The sequence below is a fragment of the Dermacentor albipictus genome, chromosome 5 (genome assembly GCF_038994185.2).
Source record: "Dermacentor albipictus isolate Rhodes 1998 colony chromosome 5, USDA_Dalb.pri_finalv2, whole genome shotgun sequence".
NCBI classification, from domain to species: Eukaryota; Metazoa; Arthropoda; class Arachnida; order Ixodida; family Ixodidae; genus Dermacentor; species Dermacentor albipictus.
The window spans coordinates 33,144,629-33,160,539 of record NC_091825.1 but is presented as its reverse complement, the minus strand read 5'-3'; the positions used below and the strand labels follow the sequence as shown (position 1 = coordinate 33,160,539).

General features: G+C 46.4%; 2 protein-coding genes across 2 annotated transcripts in view; one reads left to right on the top strand and one right to left on the bottom strand.

The window, feature by feature from the left end:
* LOC135908081 (beta-hexosaminidase subunit beta-like) overlaps window positions 1-15,911 on the bottom strand; it is a 126,059-nt gene that overhangs the window by 98,699 nt on the left and 11,449 nt on the right. Inside the window, exons 3-4 of the mRNA XM_065439827.1 lie at window positions 9,634-9,690; window positions 7,255-7,558 (exon numbers count right to left, since the gene is read on the bottom strand). Of these exons, the coding sequence (XP_065295899.1) occupies window positions 7,255-7,558; window positions 9,634-9,690 (361 nt within the window). The remainder of the gene's footprint in view (window positions 1-7,254; window positions 7,559-9,633; window positions 9,691-15,911) is intronic.
* Window positions 11,158-12,545, top strand: LOC135908082 (uncharacterized). Its single transcript, XM_065439828.1, has one exon. The coding sequence runs from the start codon at window positions 11,215-11,217 to the stop codon at window positions 12,388-12,390; it is 1,176 nt and encodes a 391-aa protein (XP_065295900.1). The 5' UTR covers window positions 11,158-11,214; the 3' UTR covers window positions 12,391-12,545.

Genomic DNA, 15,911 nt, shown 5'->3' with positions numbered 1-15,911 from the left:
CAGTGTGTGCCCACGGAGTGCGGCGAGGTGCGTGTCTGTCCTACGTGCCGGGTATCCTTGATAAAAAGTCTCGTGCCGCGTTTTGCAACAATACATGGGCATGTGTACCCACCGGTGCCTCATAATCTTCTGAGGCTCAAGATCGTGGAGGAGCGACTAGTCGTGCCCCGCCAGTCATTTATGTGCGTGCGGCGTTCGGCGCACGGCAATGGACAGTTCGCCATTAAGGGGCCAACATACAAAGCTTTGCTGGTCATCCAGCTTCACGAAGTGGATTCGCACTGATTTTACTTTAAAGCGAAAGCTTTATTGGCCGTGAACTTGCGATATAGCCGTGGCAGTGCTCCGAGGAAGCACATGACGTCACAACACGCGCCTCACCGCGGATATTTCTCTCTCTCACACTCCCTAGTCACTACTTCGCATGCGCCACTAGTAACCCCTAGCCACAGGTGTCCAGCCGCTGCGTAGCGCCGCGCCTTTCCGCCAGCGCCGTTTGGTATGATGTCACATCGCGTTTCTCTCCATTGCGCTCGCCTCCGCTCTCTTCGCTAGCTGCATCGCATGCCTGATAACATGTCGGAGGATTGAAAAGGAAAGCTCGCGTGCGCTGCAACCACAGTTGAGGCGGCAGTATGGACGGCGACAAGTCTGATAAGCAGGAGGAGGCCTGGAATTGACATCGGAACGAGATGAAGAGGAAACGAATTGCCCAGGAAACAGACGAACAGCGCGCTCAACGAACGCCTAAACACCCCAACATAGCTTGACAACCAGACTAACCTGGACTTGCAACCAAGATTGACCATAGTATTTTATACTAGTATAACTTATTTAGAAACTCTGTGAGATTAACCAAGGCTAGCCATGCTATTCCTTAGCTTTCGCTTACTATATCCTGGCATATATCGTGGCTTAGTATATCCTGGCATCCGGACAGGCCGCCATTGGAATATGAATCTGGCAACGTTTAACGCTAGAACATTATCTAGTGCGGCAAGTCTAACAGTGCTATTGGAGGAATTAGAGGGCAGTAAATGGGATATAATAGCGCTCAGTGAAGTTAGGAGGCCAAAAGAAGCATATACAGTGCTAAAAAGCGGGCACGTCCTGTGCTACCGGTGCTTAGCGCAGAGACGAGAACTAGGGGTCGGATTCCTGATTAATAAGAATATAGCTGGTAACATACAGGAATGCTATAGCAATAACGAGAGGGTGGCAGGTCTTGTTGTGAAACTTAAGAGGTAGAAAATGAAGATTGCGCAGGTCTACGCTCCTACATCCAGTCATGATGACCAGGAAGTCGAAAGCTTCTATGAAGACGTGGAATCGGCGATGGGTAGAATGAAAACAAAATACACTATACTGATGGGCCATTTCAATGCCAAGGTATGCAAGAAGCAGGCTGAAGACAAGGCAGTGGGGGAATATGGCATAGGCCCTAGGAATAGCAGGGGAGAGTTAGTAGAGTTTGCGGAACAGAATAATATGCTGATAATTAATACATTCTAAGCGGGATAGCCGAAAGTGGACGTGGAGGAGCCCGAACGGCGAGACTAGAAATGAAACTGCGCTAACGCTGGCACTATACAAGATGTGGACGTGCTCAGCAAGGTGCGCTGCAGTGACCATAGGATGGTAAGAACTCGAATTAGCCTACACCTGCAGAGGGAACGGAAGAAACGGGTACATAAGAAGCCGATCAATGAGTTAGCGGTAAGAGCGAAAATATAGGAATTCCAGATCAAGCTACAGAGCCGGTATTCGGCTTTAACTCAGGAAGAGGACCTTAGTGTTGAAGCAACGAATGACAACCTTGTGGGCATCATTAAGGAGTGTGCAATAGAAGTCGGTGGTAACTCCATTAGACAGGATACCAGTAAGCTATCACAGGAGACGAAAGATCTGATCAAGAAACGCCAATGTATGAAAGCCTCTAACCCTACAGCTAGAATAGAACTGGCAGAACTTTCGAAGTTAATCAGCAAGCGTAAGACAGCTGACATAAGGAAGTATAATGTGGATAAAATTAACATGCTCTCGGGAATGGAGGAAGCCTAAAAGCAATGAAGCAGAAACTAGGAATTGGCAAGAATCAGATGCATGCGTTAAGAGACAAAGCCGCCAATATTATTACTAGTATGGATAAGATAGTTCAAGTGGCTGAGGAATTCTATAGAGATTTATACAGTAGCAGTGGCACCCACGACGATAATGGAAGAGAGAATACTCTAGAGGAATTCGAAATCCCACAGGTAACGCCGGAAGAAGTAAAGAAAGCCTTGGGAGCTATGCAAAGGGGGAAGGCCGCTGGGGAGGATCAGGTAAGAGCAGATTTGTTGAGGGATGGTGGGCAGATTGTTCTAGAGAAACTGGCCACCCTGTATACGCAATGCCTCATGACCGCGAGCGTACCAGAATTTTGGAAGAACGCTAAGAAAAATCCTAATCCATAAGGAAGGGGACGCCAAAGATTTGAAAAATTATAGACCGATCAGCTTACTGTCAGTTGCCTACAAACTATTTACTAAGTTGATCGCAAATAGAATCAGGAACACCTTAAACTTCTGTCAACCAAAGGACCAGGCAGGATTGCGTAAAGGCTACTCAACAATAGAGCATATTCACACTGTCAATCAGGTGATAGAGGAATGTGCGGAATACAAGCAACCGTTATTTATAGCTTTCATTGATTATGAGAAAGCGTTTGATTCAGTCGAAACCTCAGCAGTCATGGAGACATTACGGAATCAGGGTGTATACAAGCCGTATGTAAATATACTGAAACATATACATAGCGGATCCACAACCACCGTAGTCCTCCATAAAGAAAGCAACGAGATCTCAATAAAGGAAGGCGTCAGACAGGGAGATACGATCTCTCCAATGCTATTCACAGCGTGTTTACAGGAGGTATTCAGAGACTAGGAGTGGGAAGAATTGGGGATAAAAGTTGATGGAGAATACCTTAGCAACTTGCGATTCTCTGATGATATTGCCTTGCTTAGTAACTCAGGGGACCAATTGCACTGCATGCTCAATGACCTGGAGAGGCAAAGCAGAAGAGTGGGTCTAGAAATTAATCTGCAGAAAACTAAAATAATCTTTAACATTCTCGGAAGAGAACAGCAATTTACATTAGGTAGCGAGGCACTGGAAGTCGTAAGGGAATACATCTACTTAGGGCAGGTAGTGACGGCGAATCCGGATCATGAGACGGAAATAATCAGAAGAATAAGAATGGGCTGGGGTGCGTCTGGCAGGCATTCTCAGATCATGAACGGCAGGTTGCCATTATCCCTCAAGAGAAAAGTCTATAATAGCTGTGTCTTACCAGTACTCACCTACGGGGCAGAAACCTGGAGGCTTACGAAAAGGGTTCCACTCAAATTGAGGACGACGCAACGAGCTATGGAAAGAAGAATGATAGGTGTAACGTTAAGGGATAAGAAAAGAGCAGATTGGGTGAGGGAACAAACGCGAGGTAATGAAATCTTAGTTGAAATCAAGAAAAAGAAATGGGCATGGGCAGGACATGTAATGAGGAGGGAAGATAACCGATGGTCATTAAGGGTTACGGACTGGATTCCAAGGGAAGGGAAGCGTAGCAGGGGGCGGCAGAAAGTTATGTGGGAGGATGAGATTAAGAAGTTTGCAGGGACAGCATGGCCACAATTAGTACATGACCGGGGTTTTTGGATATATATGGGAGAGGCCTTTGCCCGGCAGTGGGCGTAACCAGGCTGATGATGATGAACCATGCTTTGTCTTAGCTTTCGCTACGTATATCCTGGTAGAGCCAAGCTAAGCCACTGCCATTTTTTAGAGCGCAGCTCTTTGGCGTCCGTTCCTGGGTTTCGCGTCGTCGTCGGCGTTGTCGTCGGCCTCGTAACCAGCTCCGCCCCCCTTTCATCCCCCCAGCGCTAGCAGCGACCGACTGATACCGCTGGATGCCGCTGACGCCGCTAGAGAGTCAAGATAACGTGACTGCATAGAACACCGTCGCCGCCATGCAGAAAGAGGAGGAAAGGGTCCCCCCCCCCTGGTTCTTAGCGCTGCGGAAGCGAGGGTATCATATTGTTTGTGTCGGCATCGGCGGCGTTGTCCCTGAAACCAACTCCGCAGCTGGGGTTGACTCACTATCGGCGTCAGCGGCATCAGTCAGTCGCTGCTATCTCTTCCCTCCTCCCTTTATCGTGTTGTCCGCTTGCTGCACGCGCTTCTGCCCCCATCGTTTGCCGCTGGGTGTACACGCGGCCCCCCTCCCACCTCTTCCTGCGAGTCTCCGGTTGTCAAAGCGCCGGCTCGAACTTTGAAGTTGGCGAACTGTGCGCCGCAAAGTTGCCCAACGGCTTGCTGGTAGTAGCTGCCTACTTCGCCCCTACCGCACTCACGAAAGACGTCATGCACTTCCTGCAACTCGCATTAACCGTCCATCGATCCACACCGATGTTAGTAGTGGGGGACTTTAATGTTGACATAAAGACAAACAGCAATTTCCTAACACTTATGCGGGAGAACATCCCGTTCCTCTCGCTCGTAACGCGTCCCACGGCTGTGACAACCTCGCGAGGCACTTGTATAGATCTCGTCTTTGAGAATCAAGCATTGGTGTACCAAGTCGAACATATATCAGTCTATTTCTCCGACCAGAAAGCTTCCTTCATGACTGTCAAGAACTGTTAGTGGAGTCTTTGTTAAAGGAATACGTGTGAAAAATAAAAAAAAAATTCTGTGATAGCGCATACATGTGTCGCTCGATTTCTTTGCCTCAATCTATCGAAAAGGTGAAACAGCTTATTTGCTGCGCTCAAATTTCGCATTAGGAAGTAACGTAATCGTCGGTAATTTTTTTCTCTCTGTCACTCCCTAGTCACTACTGCGCATGCACCACTAGTAGCATCGAGCCACAGGTGTTCTGTGGCTGCGCAGCGCCGCGCCTTTCAACCGCCGCCGTTTGGTATGACGTCGCACAGCATTACTCCTCGTTGCGCTCGCCTCCGCTCGCTTCGACAGCGGCGTCGCATGCCTGATAACATGTCGAAGGATTGAAAAGGAGAGCTCGCGTGCGCCGCAACCACAGTTGAGGCGGCAGTATGGACGGCGACAATTACGATAAGCAGGAGGAGGCCTGGAGCCGACATCGGAACGAGATGACGCGGAAAAGAATCACCCCGGAAACAGACCAACAGCGCGCAGAACGACTGGCTAAACGCCGCCAGTCAACCAGACAACCAGACTAACCTGGACTTGCAATCAAGATTTACCAGGGCGAACCATGCTAGGCATTAGCTTTCGCTACGTAAATCCTGGCATAGCCGAGCTAAGCCACTGCCAATTCTTTTGTTATGTGAAAACGACAGAAAGCTGAACTAGTTGATAAGGATTCATTATGCAACAAAGTGAGGCGTGCAGTTATAAGCTCAAAATATGGTAGGACTTTGATTAAACCATGAACGGAGAGGATGATTTCACGTTCTCTAATGTGGCTGTTATTACACTTTTGTTTTTCGCCGTTGATAAACAAACCAACGACGCTCGTGAGTGCGTTATCAATACGCGTTTGCCCGCTGCTGGAACACCCGTGTGCGCTTGATGGAACTGCGCAGCAAGTTTCGCCGCATCGCGCCCATGCCTTCAAGTCCAGAGCGTGGCCTCCGGGATCGTCCACCGGTGCGCACCGTCGACTAACGATGGTGAGAATGGAGGGCCATGCACTCTCCTTGCGCTGAAGAAAAGAATCCTAGCTTGTTTCGTGCGTTGACTAACCATAAATTTGATCGACACATTTAGTTATTAGTCAGCTCTTTCTCTATCCTGGCCCCATCGTTTAGGAAGACGACGTGCTCGGGCACGTATCTCACTTAACTGTTGTTTTTCAGAGGGAAAACAATGGTACCGAACTTTAATTATACCAAATTAGAGGTGCTAATGGTCGCTGTAGTTCTTTGTGTGTTGTGAAATGTGCTGCTATATATATAGAGTAAGCGTGTCCCACTGACTACGTCGCTGCAATCTATCGTGTTCTGAACCAAGCTCTTAACGATTCTGCACTCATCATTGTTTCGCACGTGCACTGAGGATTAGTTAAGAAGTTATCTTGAGCGCCAATAATCAACTTCATTAAACACTAGTGCCGCGCTACATGTCGTGCGGCACGTTTTCGTGTTTCGCAGATTCCTTTTATGTTTGGAAAAACATTTAGGTAGCACGCACTGAGCAAGAGAAAGCTCGATGGTGTGTATTTTCAGGATGCTCTAAAATTTTCTCGTTGACACTTATGTTATGATTAGAATATTGAATGAAGTAAGTCATCGTGTATTTAGTCGAAATACAAAGAAAAGATAGTCTGACTCTCACCAAGCGACGGCGAACAACATTAGCTCGGTTCTGTCTACCTACGTGGCACTTGCATTTTGAAATTTTTGGCACAGGTTACGTGGGACACGAGGTAAGTTCGAGCGTAGTGTGACTGCGTACCCGCACGAAAACCCTGGCAATGAGGGAGATGGAAATTCAAAAGGACGAGCAAAACGAGAACAAGCTGAAAGCAGGCGCCAATGTTTAGACAAGTGGACTCGTCTTTTTCAAGGTGACATACGCTTTTTGCGACAACCAAATAAAGCGTACAAGGACACCACATAAAGATGCTGCGCCCCGCAGGTCTGTCCGAGTCAAACAGAAAGGACGACCACGCACTACGGATAGCACACGCAAAAAAATAAATGTCGCTTTCCTCCAATCCCGTAATTTCGCCGCCAATCAAACAAATTACACATTTCACCTAAAAACTTACACTAGCTGCATCAAACACAGGCAAATCCCAAAAGGCTTTAGAATTAAGGTTAGATGTGCCCTCGGCTCTTCAGCCTCGAGGCTACCGAAGTGGAAAATGCTGTCCTAGAAGATGCATCGCTCCCTTTAATTGATATTCTCAAGGAACACTGCCGGGGACCACTTACGATAGTTACTAATCAGCTCGACAGCGTAAACTTATCTCAACCAGAAAAAAAGAGAACTTGAACAATTAATCTAAACTAGGTAGCAAAACCTACTAGATAAATACCAGCAGAAAGGGATTGCAGTGGCAGATCCGCCCGAGAAAACGACTATGACCCCTACAGCACAAACTCCACCGGTAGTACTACACTGTACCAAGGAGAGCACATATCCACTTGAAAAAGACAAGTTCGCTTGTCTAAACGTTGGCTCCTCGTTTCACATTTTGATTTGCCCATGCACACGACAACTCACAGCTCTCGTCGGGCTTGGGTGGCGGGTACCCGCAGCCGAGGCCACGATGTCGCCGAATTTTGACGTGCAGGCGGGTCAGCATCACGGTGGGAGCGGCCGTGTCGTCCACGTCGGTCTCGCTCCCGCCGTATTCCGTCGGCAGCAGCACGAGCTTCCGGTAGCGCCTGACGGCGCGCCTCACCACGTCGCAGTCCGTGTCGGCGGTGATCCGAAAGCGGCGGGCGTCCAGCACGCGCGGCTTGCTCAGCGACACGTTTAGCTGCCTCGGGGCCGGCCACAGCGACGGCACTTTGTCCAGAACCCTCTGCACAGTTTTGTTTTATTTATTTCATTTATTGCTTCTCAAACGACACTAATCAGAGAATCCCTCAAAGTAACCTAAAGAAGTAAACCCTCAAGCCTGATAAAGTGTTCATTCAAAACTATATCTTTTGATAATTTCGAGGTAAGAGCTTTATTGCTAGAGGATGCTGCCGGTGAAACTGCAGTTTAAATGTATTTCCTCATTTAGCCCGAGCGCTTGAGCATTGGTGTGACATGTGACGTTTGTTGGTGTGACGTGTGTACTGGTCGCTGTGGCGCAGTAAACGTTCTCGAAATTTTCAAAGTTTGCTCTATGGCTCGTTTGGAATACAATGCGTTCCATCTTTACAAATAAAAAATAATCAGACTCGAGCAGACGCCGTCGAAATCTGTCTCGTCTTGAACAGCCGGCGAGGGAACTTCAAGGCGATGTCACCATTGCTGCTTTCTTCGTTATCGCGTTGTTCCCGGCTTTCCAAGCCCCTTCAGTGGCTTTCTATTTGTTCTATAAAAGCGTAATAAACTGATACAGACAAATCTATATTTATATTTAGTGTCTCTTCGAAAGAAGAGAAGGCGTTGCGTGAGGTGGTGCATTTGCAAACAAGCGTGATTCACCAGCATTTCCAAGACTAAATTAACGAAGAAGAAACGGAAATCAAAAAGCTGACCAATAAGTTCGATCAGTACAGCATGGAGGGTCAAAAGTTTGCAGCAAGATGCTGCAACTAAGTCAACACTGCACATATGGGACCAACAAGTAAACTGAAAGGGAAAAAATTTACCTCCACCGCCCGGGAAAGGCGTTGGTCCTAGGTTCAGACGCAGGAACACGAGAAATTTTTCTTCAACTGCGAAGCTTTCTTTCTTATAAACACGTTTCGGCTTCCTTTGCCTCTTCGTGCTACAACAAGGGTGATTGTCACTTTTTCCCCTTTAAGAACCTTCTCCCGCCTTGCCGTCTCTCGCAGAACTCATATACCATGACAAGTTAAATGTAATAAAGTGCGCAATGGAAGAAAGAGGAAGGCATAGGAGTGTCTTTTTTTAAACATTTGATAGAAAGGAAAAACGTAACACACAAGAAGAATAATTCACAGGCACCCATAGGTACACCGATCTTTATGCAGATGATTGTGTGATCTATTCTAACATTCGTACTCTTCGTGACCAAGAAGTGCTTAATAGCGTATTTTCATCCTTTTCAGACTGGAGTAAGACATGGCAGATGAGCATTAACTTCAGCAAGACTGTGGCAATGTCTTTTACTAATAAGAAACAGCCCCTAAAATTTCCGTATAGCACACAAGGATACAGTATTAACGAAGTTAACGAGTTCAAATACCTTGGACTTACTATCACAACTAACCTTAGTTGGCATAATCACATCAATATAGTCTGCTCTAAGGCGATGCGAAAACTAGGGTGCCTAAAATGAACTTTAAAACACGGCACTAAAGAGTGCAAGCGTACGGCCTATAAATCACTCATTAGACCTGTTTTAGAGTATGCTTCTGTAGTGTGGTCGCCTTATCACATACAGGATATTTCCAAATTAGAATCCATTCAGAAAAAAGCTCTTAGATTTATTTATGGCCGTTACGACCGCATGTTTTCACCGTCATCCCACGCACACGCTTTATCACTGGACCCGTTGTCGTTTCGTCGCACGTGTGACCGCCTAATCCTGCTGCACGAGATCGTTCACGGATCATCTAACATTGAAGCGCCTATCTCGCTAACCACACCTACTGCGCGAGTAACCCGACGTACTCACCCATTAAACATAGATCCCTTCGTTCCCAGAATAGAATGCTACAAGTTTTCTTTTTTTCCACACACTGTTGAATTATGGAATAACATAGATGGTTCTCTGCGTTCATTGCCGACTAATGAATTTCAGAAAGAATTGCCTAACCACGTTGGTTGACATGTTATGTTCATAAGTTACGTAACCCACCTCTGCTATGTCTCTAAAATGAGATAGCAGTATTTGTAAATAATAAATCAAAATAATACACATTATAAATCTAGACGCACAGTACTTGCATGGTACCGCCACCAACAACCACTCACCTGGAGCTCACCGATCTTCTGCACACCGATCCGGTCTTCGCCGTCCGAATTCTCACCCTGCAGTCACCGTAAAGCGTAACGCCATGTTTTCAGAATAAAGGAACAATGATACCGGAACAAATTTCGTTATGTGCTGTGCTGAGCAAAATATTTAGGTATACGTGATATAGACGGTAATCATATTGGTAACACCGCGGAAAAAAAACGATGGATGGGGTGAAGGAAACACAGGACGAGTGCTGACTCACGACTAAGTTTACAGCGTCCTGTGTCAGCGCTCGTCCTGTGTTTCTGTCACCGTAACAAAAAAATGCGCGAAAACTACGTAGACGAGATAGAGAGAAATTACAAACACGGGCTTTATCTCGTCTACGCCTTTTTTGCGCAATTTTTCGTTAAGATGTATTCACACCAACTCGCCCAGCTCTCAGATTTGTTATTTCTGTCACCCCGCCTGTCACTTTCTTCGCGCTTGTGTCATTATGAATGCGTACCAACTGGCCCACCTTTTTACTTTAATATGGATGATGTCAAGGCGTAACCCAAAACCATACACAAGTCACATAAACAAATTTACGCAAGTTGGTGTAGGTATGTGACTATCAGTATGGCGGGACGTGAACAAAGAAAAATAAAGCTCTGCGTGTTTGCATTCTTCTCTTTTTAGGTGTCCTGGTGCCACTGCGTGACTGCACTAATGAATGTACGAACTTATGGGCTTGTCGTTCGTGCCACACAAGAACATATACTTTCGCACAGCTACGTGCCAAGCGTGAAATTAAAAAAAAAATCCGTCGTACTTGAACGACCGCGATTTCCTAGCCCACAGGGAAGTGTATCTGGACCAGGGATTCTAGTGATGTCTGTTTGCAGCACAGTCTCACCCAACCGTAGTTCATTCTGCGGAGATGGTCTAGATTAATACGTAAACAGCGATCTATATAGTATGACAAACCCAATCTGCTCTAGTCCTCGAGCTAGAAAAAAAAAATAGGCAGCATGTTATACTCCTGTAACACGTGAAGGCGAAAGCCTGCTTCACACTTGGTAATGCGCCGTCTCGCATCGTCGCGTTGCTGTTTTCCCAGTCTGGGTTTTTCGGCTCATTTTGGACGTTTACCCGCGCCCTCGCGCGCTCGTATAGCGGATTCATACTCGCGACAACGATGTTTCTCTTCGACTCCACGTTGCATCCTCAGCAGGGGAGTGACGCGTATGGTGTTAATAATAATATTTGGGGTTTTACGTGCCAAAACCACTTTCTGATTATGAGGCACGCCGTAGTGGAGGACTCCGGAAATTTCGACCACCTGGGGTTCTTTAACGTGCACCTAAATCTAAGCACACGGGTGTTTTCGCATTTCGCCCTATCGAAATGCGGCCGCCGTGGCCGGGATACGATCCCATTAAGGAACGAAACACCCGTCCTTGGATTATCTGCCCCTCGCAGAAGAATGGGAAGCCCCATCGCATCCAACATCATTACTAGGGCCAGCTATAAAACAGGAGCAGCCACCAGTGGCACTTTGTGGGCTTGGCGGCTTTGCCACTGCGCAGGCCACTAATCCATTCGTCTTCGTAATGCAGGTGCTCGGAACATTCATCGCGTGCCTGTTCCTTCCTGGACTGGCGACTACGCCACTGACGGCACCTTCATATTTACCAACCCATCTCGTCGTGGATGTATCAGGCGCCCGTCAACGAGCCACTGCCATCGCTTCACTCGTCTTTGGAACGAAACACCCGTCCTTGGATTATCTGCCCCTCGCAGAAGAATGGGAAGCCCCATCGCATCCAACATCATTACTAGGGCCAGCTATAAAACAGGAGCAGCCACCAGTGGCACTTTGTGGGCTTGGCGGCTTTGCCACTGCGCAGGCCACTAATCCTTTCGTCTTCGTAATGCAGGTTGGTGAACGTTTCAGCCTCTTTGCTAAAAAGTCTAACAACTACTTCTTAGTACAGCTGCCAAGCCCACAGTGCCTTAACGCTGTTCTTGCTGATTGTTTTCATGTCGTTTTTTCGCTGTTACTCCTACTTTCCGGTGATATAGAAACTAACCCCGGTCCGGACAATGCAGCTATCCTCGCAGAGCTAAAGAAGATATCTACTGGCCAGTCCAAGCTTATTTCTGAGGTTCAAGATCTGAAATCTCAGTTATTAGCGACAGACAGAAATGTATCTGACCTCGGCAAACGAATGGCCGTACTTGAAAGCCATTACGAAAGCCTTAAAACACTTAAAACAGACACAGAAGTTCTCCGCGCCGACGCAACTAAAGCTACTCGCTTAATTTCAAAACTGGAGGCACGTTTTGATGATGCGGAAAACAGAACGCGACGGAACAACTTGGTATTCTACGGTATCCCTGAAACTACACCTGAATCGTACGCACAATCAGAACAACTTATCATTAAACATTGCCGCGAGCATTTAGATATACACATCGACACAAAAGAGATAGAGCGCGCCCATCGTCTCGGACGTCATTCGAACGACAAACCCCGTCCAATAATAACAAAATTCACATTTTTCAAAACAAAAGAAACTGTCCTGTCGAGCGCCCGGAAACTAAAAGGTACCAATTATAGTATTGGCGAAGATTTTTCTCGTGCAGTTCGAATTGCTCGCAGCCAGCTCGTTGCATTTGCCAGAAAGCAATCTGCCCCATTTAATCTGCGCTACAAAACATTGCACATCGGACCGAAGCGCTACGTGTTTGATAGCGTATCTGAAACTGTAAGAGAAGTGCTATAGCAATCGTCCACACGGAAAAATGTGATTACCCGCCCCCAAACCATGCCAAGGAATAACCTTTCATTGTCTGTCATATTCACAAATATTCGCAGTTTCCTACCTAAGCGTGAACTCGTGTCTAACATCATGATTTCTTCAAACAGCAGCATACTTATACTAACCGAAACGTGGCTTACCCCTGATGTCACTGATACAGAAGTACTTGCCGACTTGGCAGGTTTCCAAGTTTTCAGAAATGACCGCAGATGCACTCGAGGGGGCGGTGTCTTGATTGCTGTGGGCCCCAATTTATCGTGCACACCATTAGACATCGTCTCTGATCTAGAAATGTTATGGTTAATTTTTCGCTCATCGGCGCAATCCGTTTTGCTTGGTGTTTGCTATAGGGCTCCGCATACTTCACCTAACTTTGCAAGTGAGCTGAACAATATTCTGAGTGATCTCGGTACTGCACATCCAAATTCACATATATTGCTCTTCGGAGATTTCAATTATCCTGGTATCGACTGGCAGAAACTAGTTCCCTCAGGTGCGAACCACAGAGAATTAAAGGATTTTATAGAAGTATGTTTGAATGCCAATCTCACTCAGTTAGTAGGGGAACCAACGCGTGTTGCTGGCGTCAGTGCTAATATCTTGGATCTTATACTAACTACGAATCCAGAGAGCTTATCACACATAACTTACCTGCAAGAAATTAGTGATCACAAAGTTATCCACGCCGAGTTTTCGTTCTGCCTTGAACAGCACGAAAAACATAAGAAAACAATCCTTCTATATGAAAAAGGTAACTATGACGCAATTAACAACGAGCTTAGAAATTTTTTCCCTTCATTTGAAGCCCAATTTTACAGCATGCCTATCCAGGAGAGCTGGGAGGTATTCAAATACAAAATGCAGGACTTGACCAACAAATTCATTCCTAAAATTACTTTCCGTGAAAATCGCCAAAAGCCATGGTACACCAAGACACTTAAAACATTAGAAGGCAGAAAAAAGCGCTTCTTTCGTGCTGCTAAGGTAAGAGCATCGGCTAATGCGTGGCAGCGGTACTATACTGCCGAGAATGCCTACCTGATTGCTGTGAGAAATGCTAAGTTCAAATTTTTCAACAACGATTTGACAAAATTGCTAAATGATAACCCGAGAAAATTTTGGAAGGTCATCAACCCTGTCGAATCGCGCGCTATCACTCTGACCAACGAATTTGGTGAAACCATCGGGGACCTCGAATGCGCTAACACCTTCAACATTGCTTTTAGCACAGTTTTCACAAAAGAACCCAGCACACCTCTGCTTACGACACCAGCTAAAACTCTGTCTACTATGCCTGCTATCACAATAACTCATGACGGAATTTTATCCTTGTTAGATAACATTAAGCTTTCTTCATCGACAGGCGTCGATGAAATCAATTCCAAGCTGTTAAAGAACACCAGACATACCATTACTGCGTATCTGTGCATTTTGTTTTCTCATTCACTCTCTGTAGGTCACTTGCCAAATGATTGGAAAGTGGGGAAGGTTGTTCCTGTCTACAAATCTGGTAAAAAAGATTCGCCACTAAATTACCGCCCCATATCATTAACGAGCGTCCCATGCAAAATCATGGAGCATGTCATTTATTCTAATATCATGGCATTTCTCGATAAAAATAACTTTTTTCATCCATCTCAGCATGGCTTTCGAAAGGGCTTTTCATGCGAGACCCAACTGGCCATTTTCATTCATGACTTGCATGTTAACCTCGACACCAACATACTAACTGATGCAATTTTCTTAGATTACGCAAAAGCGTTTGATAAAGTGCCACATCAACGATTACTTTTAAAACTAAACCAGTTAAACCTGGACCACAACATTCTGATTTGGATCAAAGAATTCTTGTCTAACCGGTCCCAACACGTACTTGTTAATAATCATACCTCCGACCCTGTTCCTGTAACATCTGGTGTACCCCAAGGTTCTGTTCTCGGTCCTCTCCTATTTCTAATATATATTAACGACTTGCCTCAACACTTGTCTTGCCAAATCCGAATGTTCGCTGACGACTGTGTAATTTACCGATCAATTTCTAATCATTGTGACGCAGCAAAACTTCAGCATGATCTAGACCGTGTCCAGGAATGGTGCGACCGCTGGCTAATGACCCTTAACCCGACTAAATGTAAACTTCTTTCCATTACTCGCCAAAAGCACCCCGTTACATTCCCGTACATAATTGCTAACGAACCTATACAAGCAATAACATCGTTCAAATACTTAGGCGTTACTTTGTCCAATGATCTCTCATGGCATGCACATACTACAAACATCATATCATCGGCAAATAGAACTCTCGGTTTTCTGAAACGTCACCTTCGCAACGCTCCCCAACACGTCAAATTACTAGCCTATAAGTCACTTATCCGTTCAAAACTAGAGTATGCGTCACCCATATGGTCCCCACATCAAGCATGCCTCGTAGATGACCTTGAAGCGGTCCAAAATCGTGCCGCCAGATTCATTCACTCATCTTATTCTCACAAAATCAGTGTTACCGCCCTCAAAGCGGAATCTGGGCTGCAAGCTTTATCCCTCCGCCGACGCATAGCAACACTTTGTCTATTTTATAAGCTTTACCATTCATCACTTAACAGTGCCCCTTACATAACACCACCCGCATACATATCTCCTCGCACTGGTCACCAACTGCAAGTTTCCCGTACACGTACAAGAACTGTTAATTTTTCAGCATCTTTTTTTCCTCGTGCAGCCAAATACTGGAACAGCCTTCCTCGCAATATCGTCGTTCTCACCTGTCCATCATCCTTTTCTACCAATGTGACTGAGTACCTGTTGTCACAAATTTGAGTGTTATATTTTTATGTACACCCACCCCTTATGTAATACCCCCTTGTGGGGTCTTTAAGGTAAATAAATGAAATGAAATGAAATGAAATTAGTTCGGCTTTCCTATGTGAGTGATAGCCTCTTGGTAAACACAGATGGTAGAGCGCCCACCACGGAAAGGTGCTGGCCCCAATTTTGTTCCCCGGACGAAGGTGAAGTTGTATTGCGATGGCAATTGTTCGGACGCTGCAGGTGAACTTTCACCATCGTTGTCACCGCCGACATCGCCGTGATGGTCCGTATTAGGCCCAACTGCTATAAGATAGAGCCCCGCCCACCGCGTGCTGTGGAAGCGCGCGAGGATGAGCCGAGGAGGATGGTGGCTTGCCGTCTTCCAGCGTGCCCAATGCTGGAGGTCGCTTGATCAAGCGCATGCAAAAGGGGAGGGGACAAGGGACCCAGCGCCTCCTAGACAGCAGACCTGTGCACTCTGCTTCATGACGTCATGCTACTTGGATCGAAATTTCGATTCCCAAGCCCTGCGTGGCGAAAGCGGTAACGTCAAAGTCACCGCACCTTATTCGGGAGCGTCCCTGTTAGATTCTGTGGCAGTCGGGCAAGGTCGCATGACGTCACGTATCGAAGTGCACCGGCCTTGCGCTGTCTATGAGGCTATATAGGATGCTATC

Coding starts and splice junctions, on each gene's coding strand:
- LOC135908082 (XM_065439828.1), top strand. CDS start 11,215: ATGCAGGTGCTCGGAACATTCATCGCGTGCCTGTTCCTTCCTGGACTG.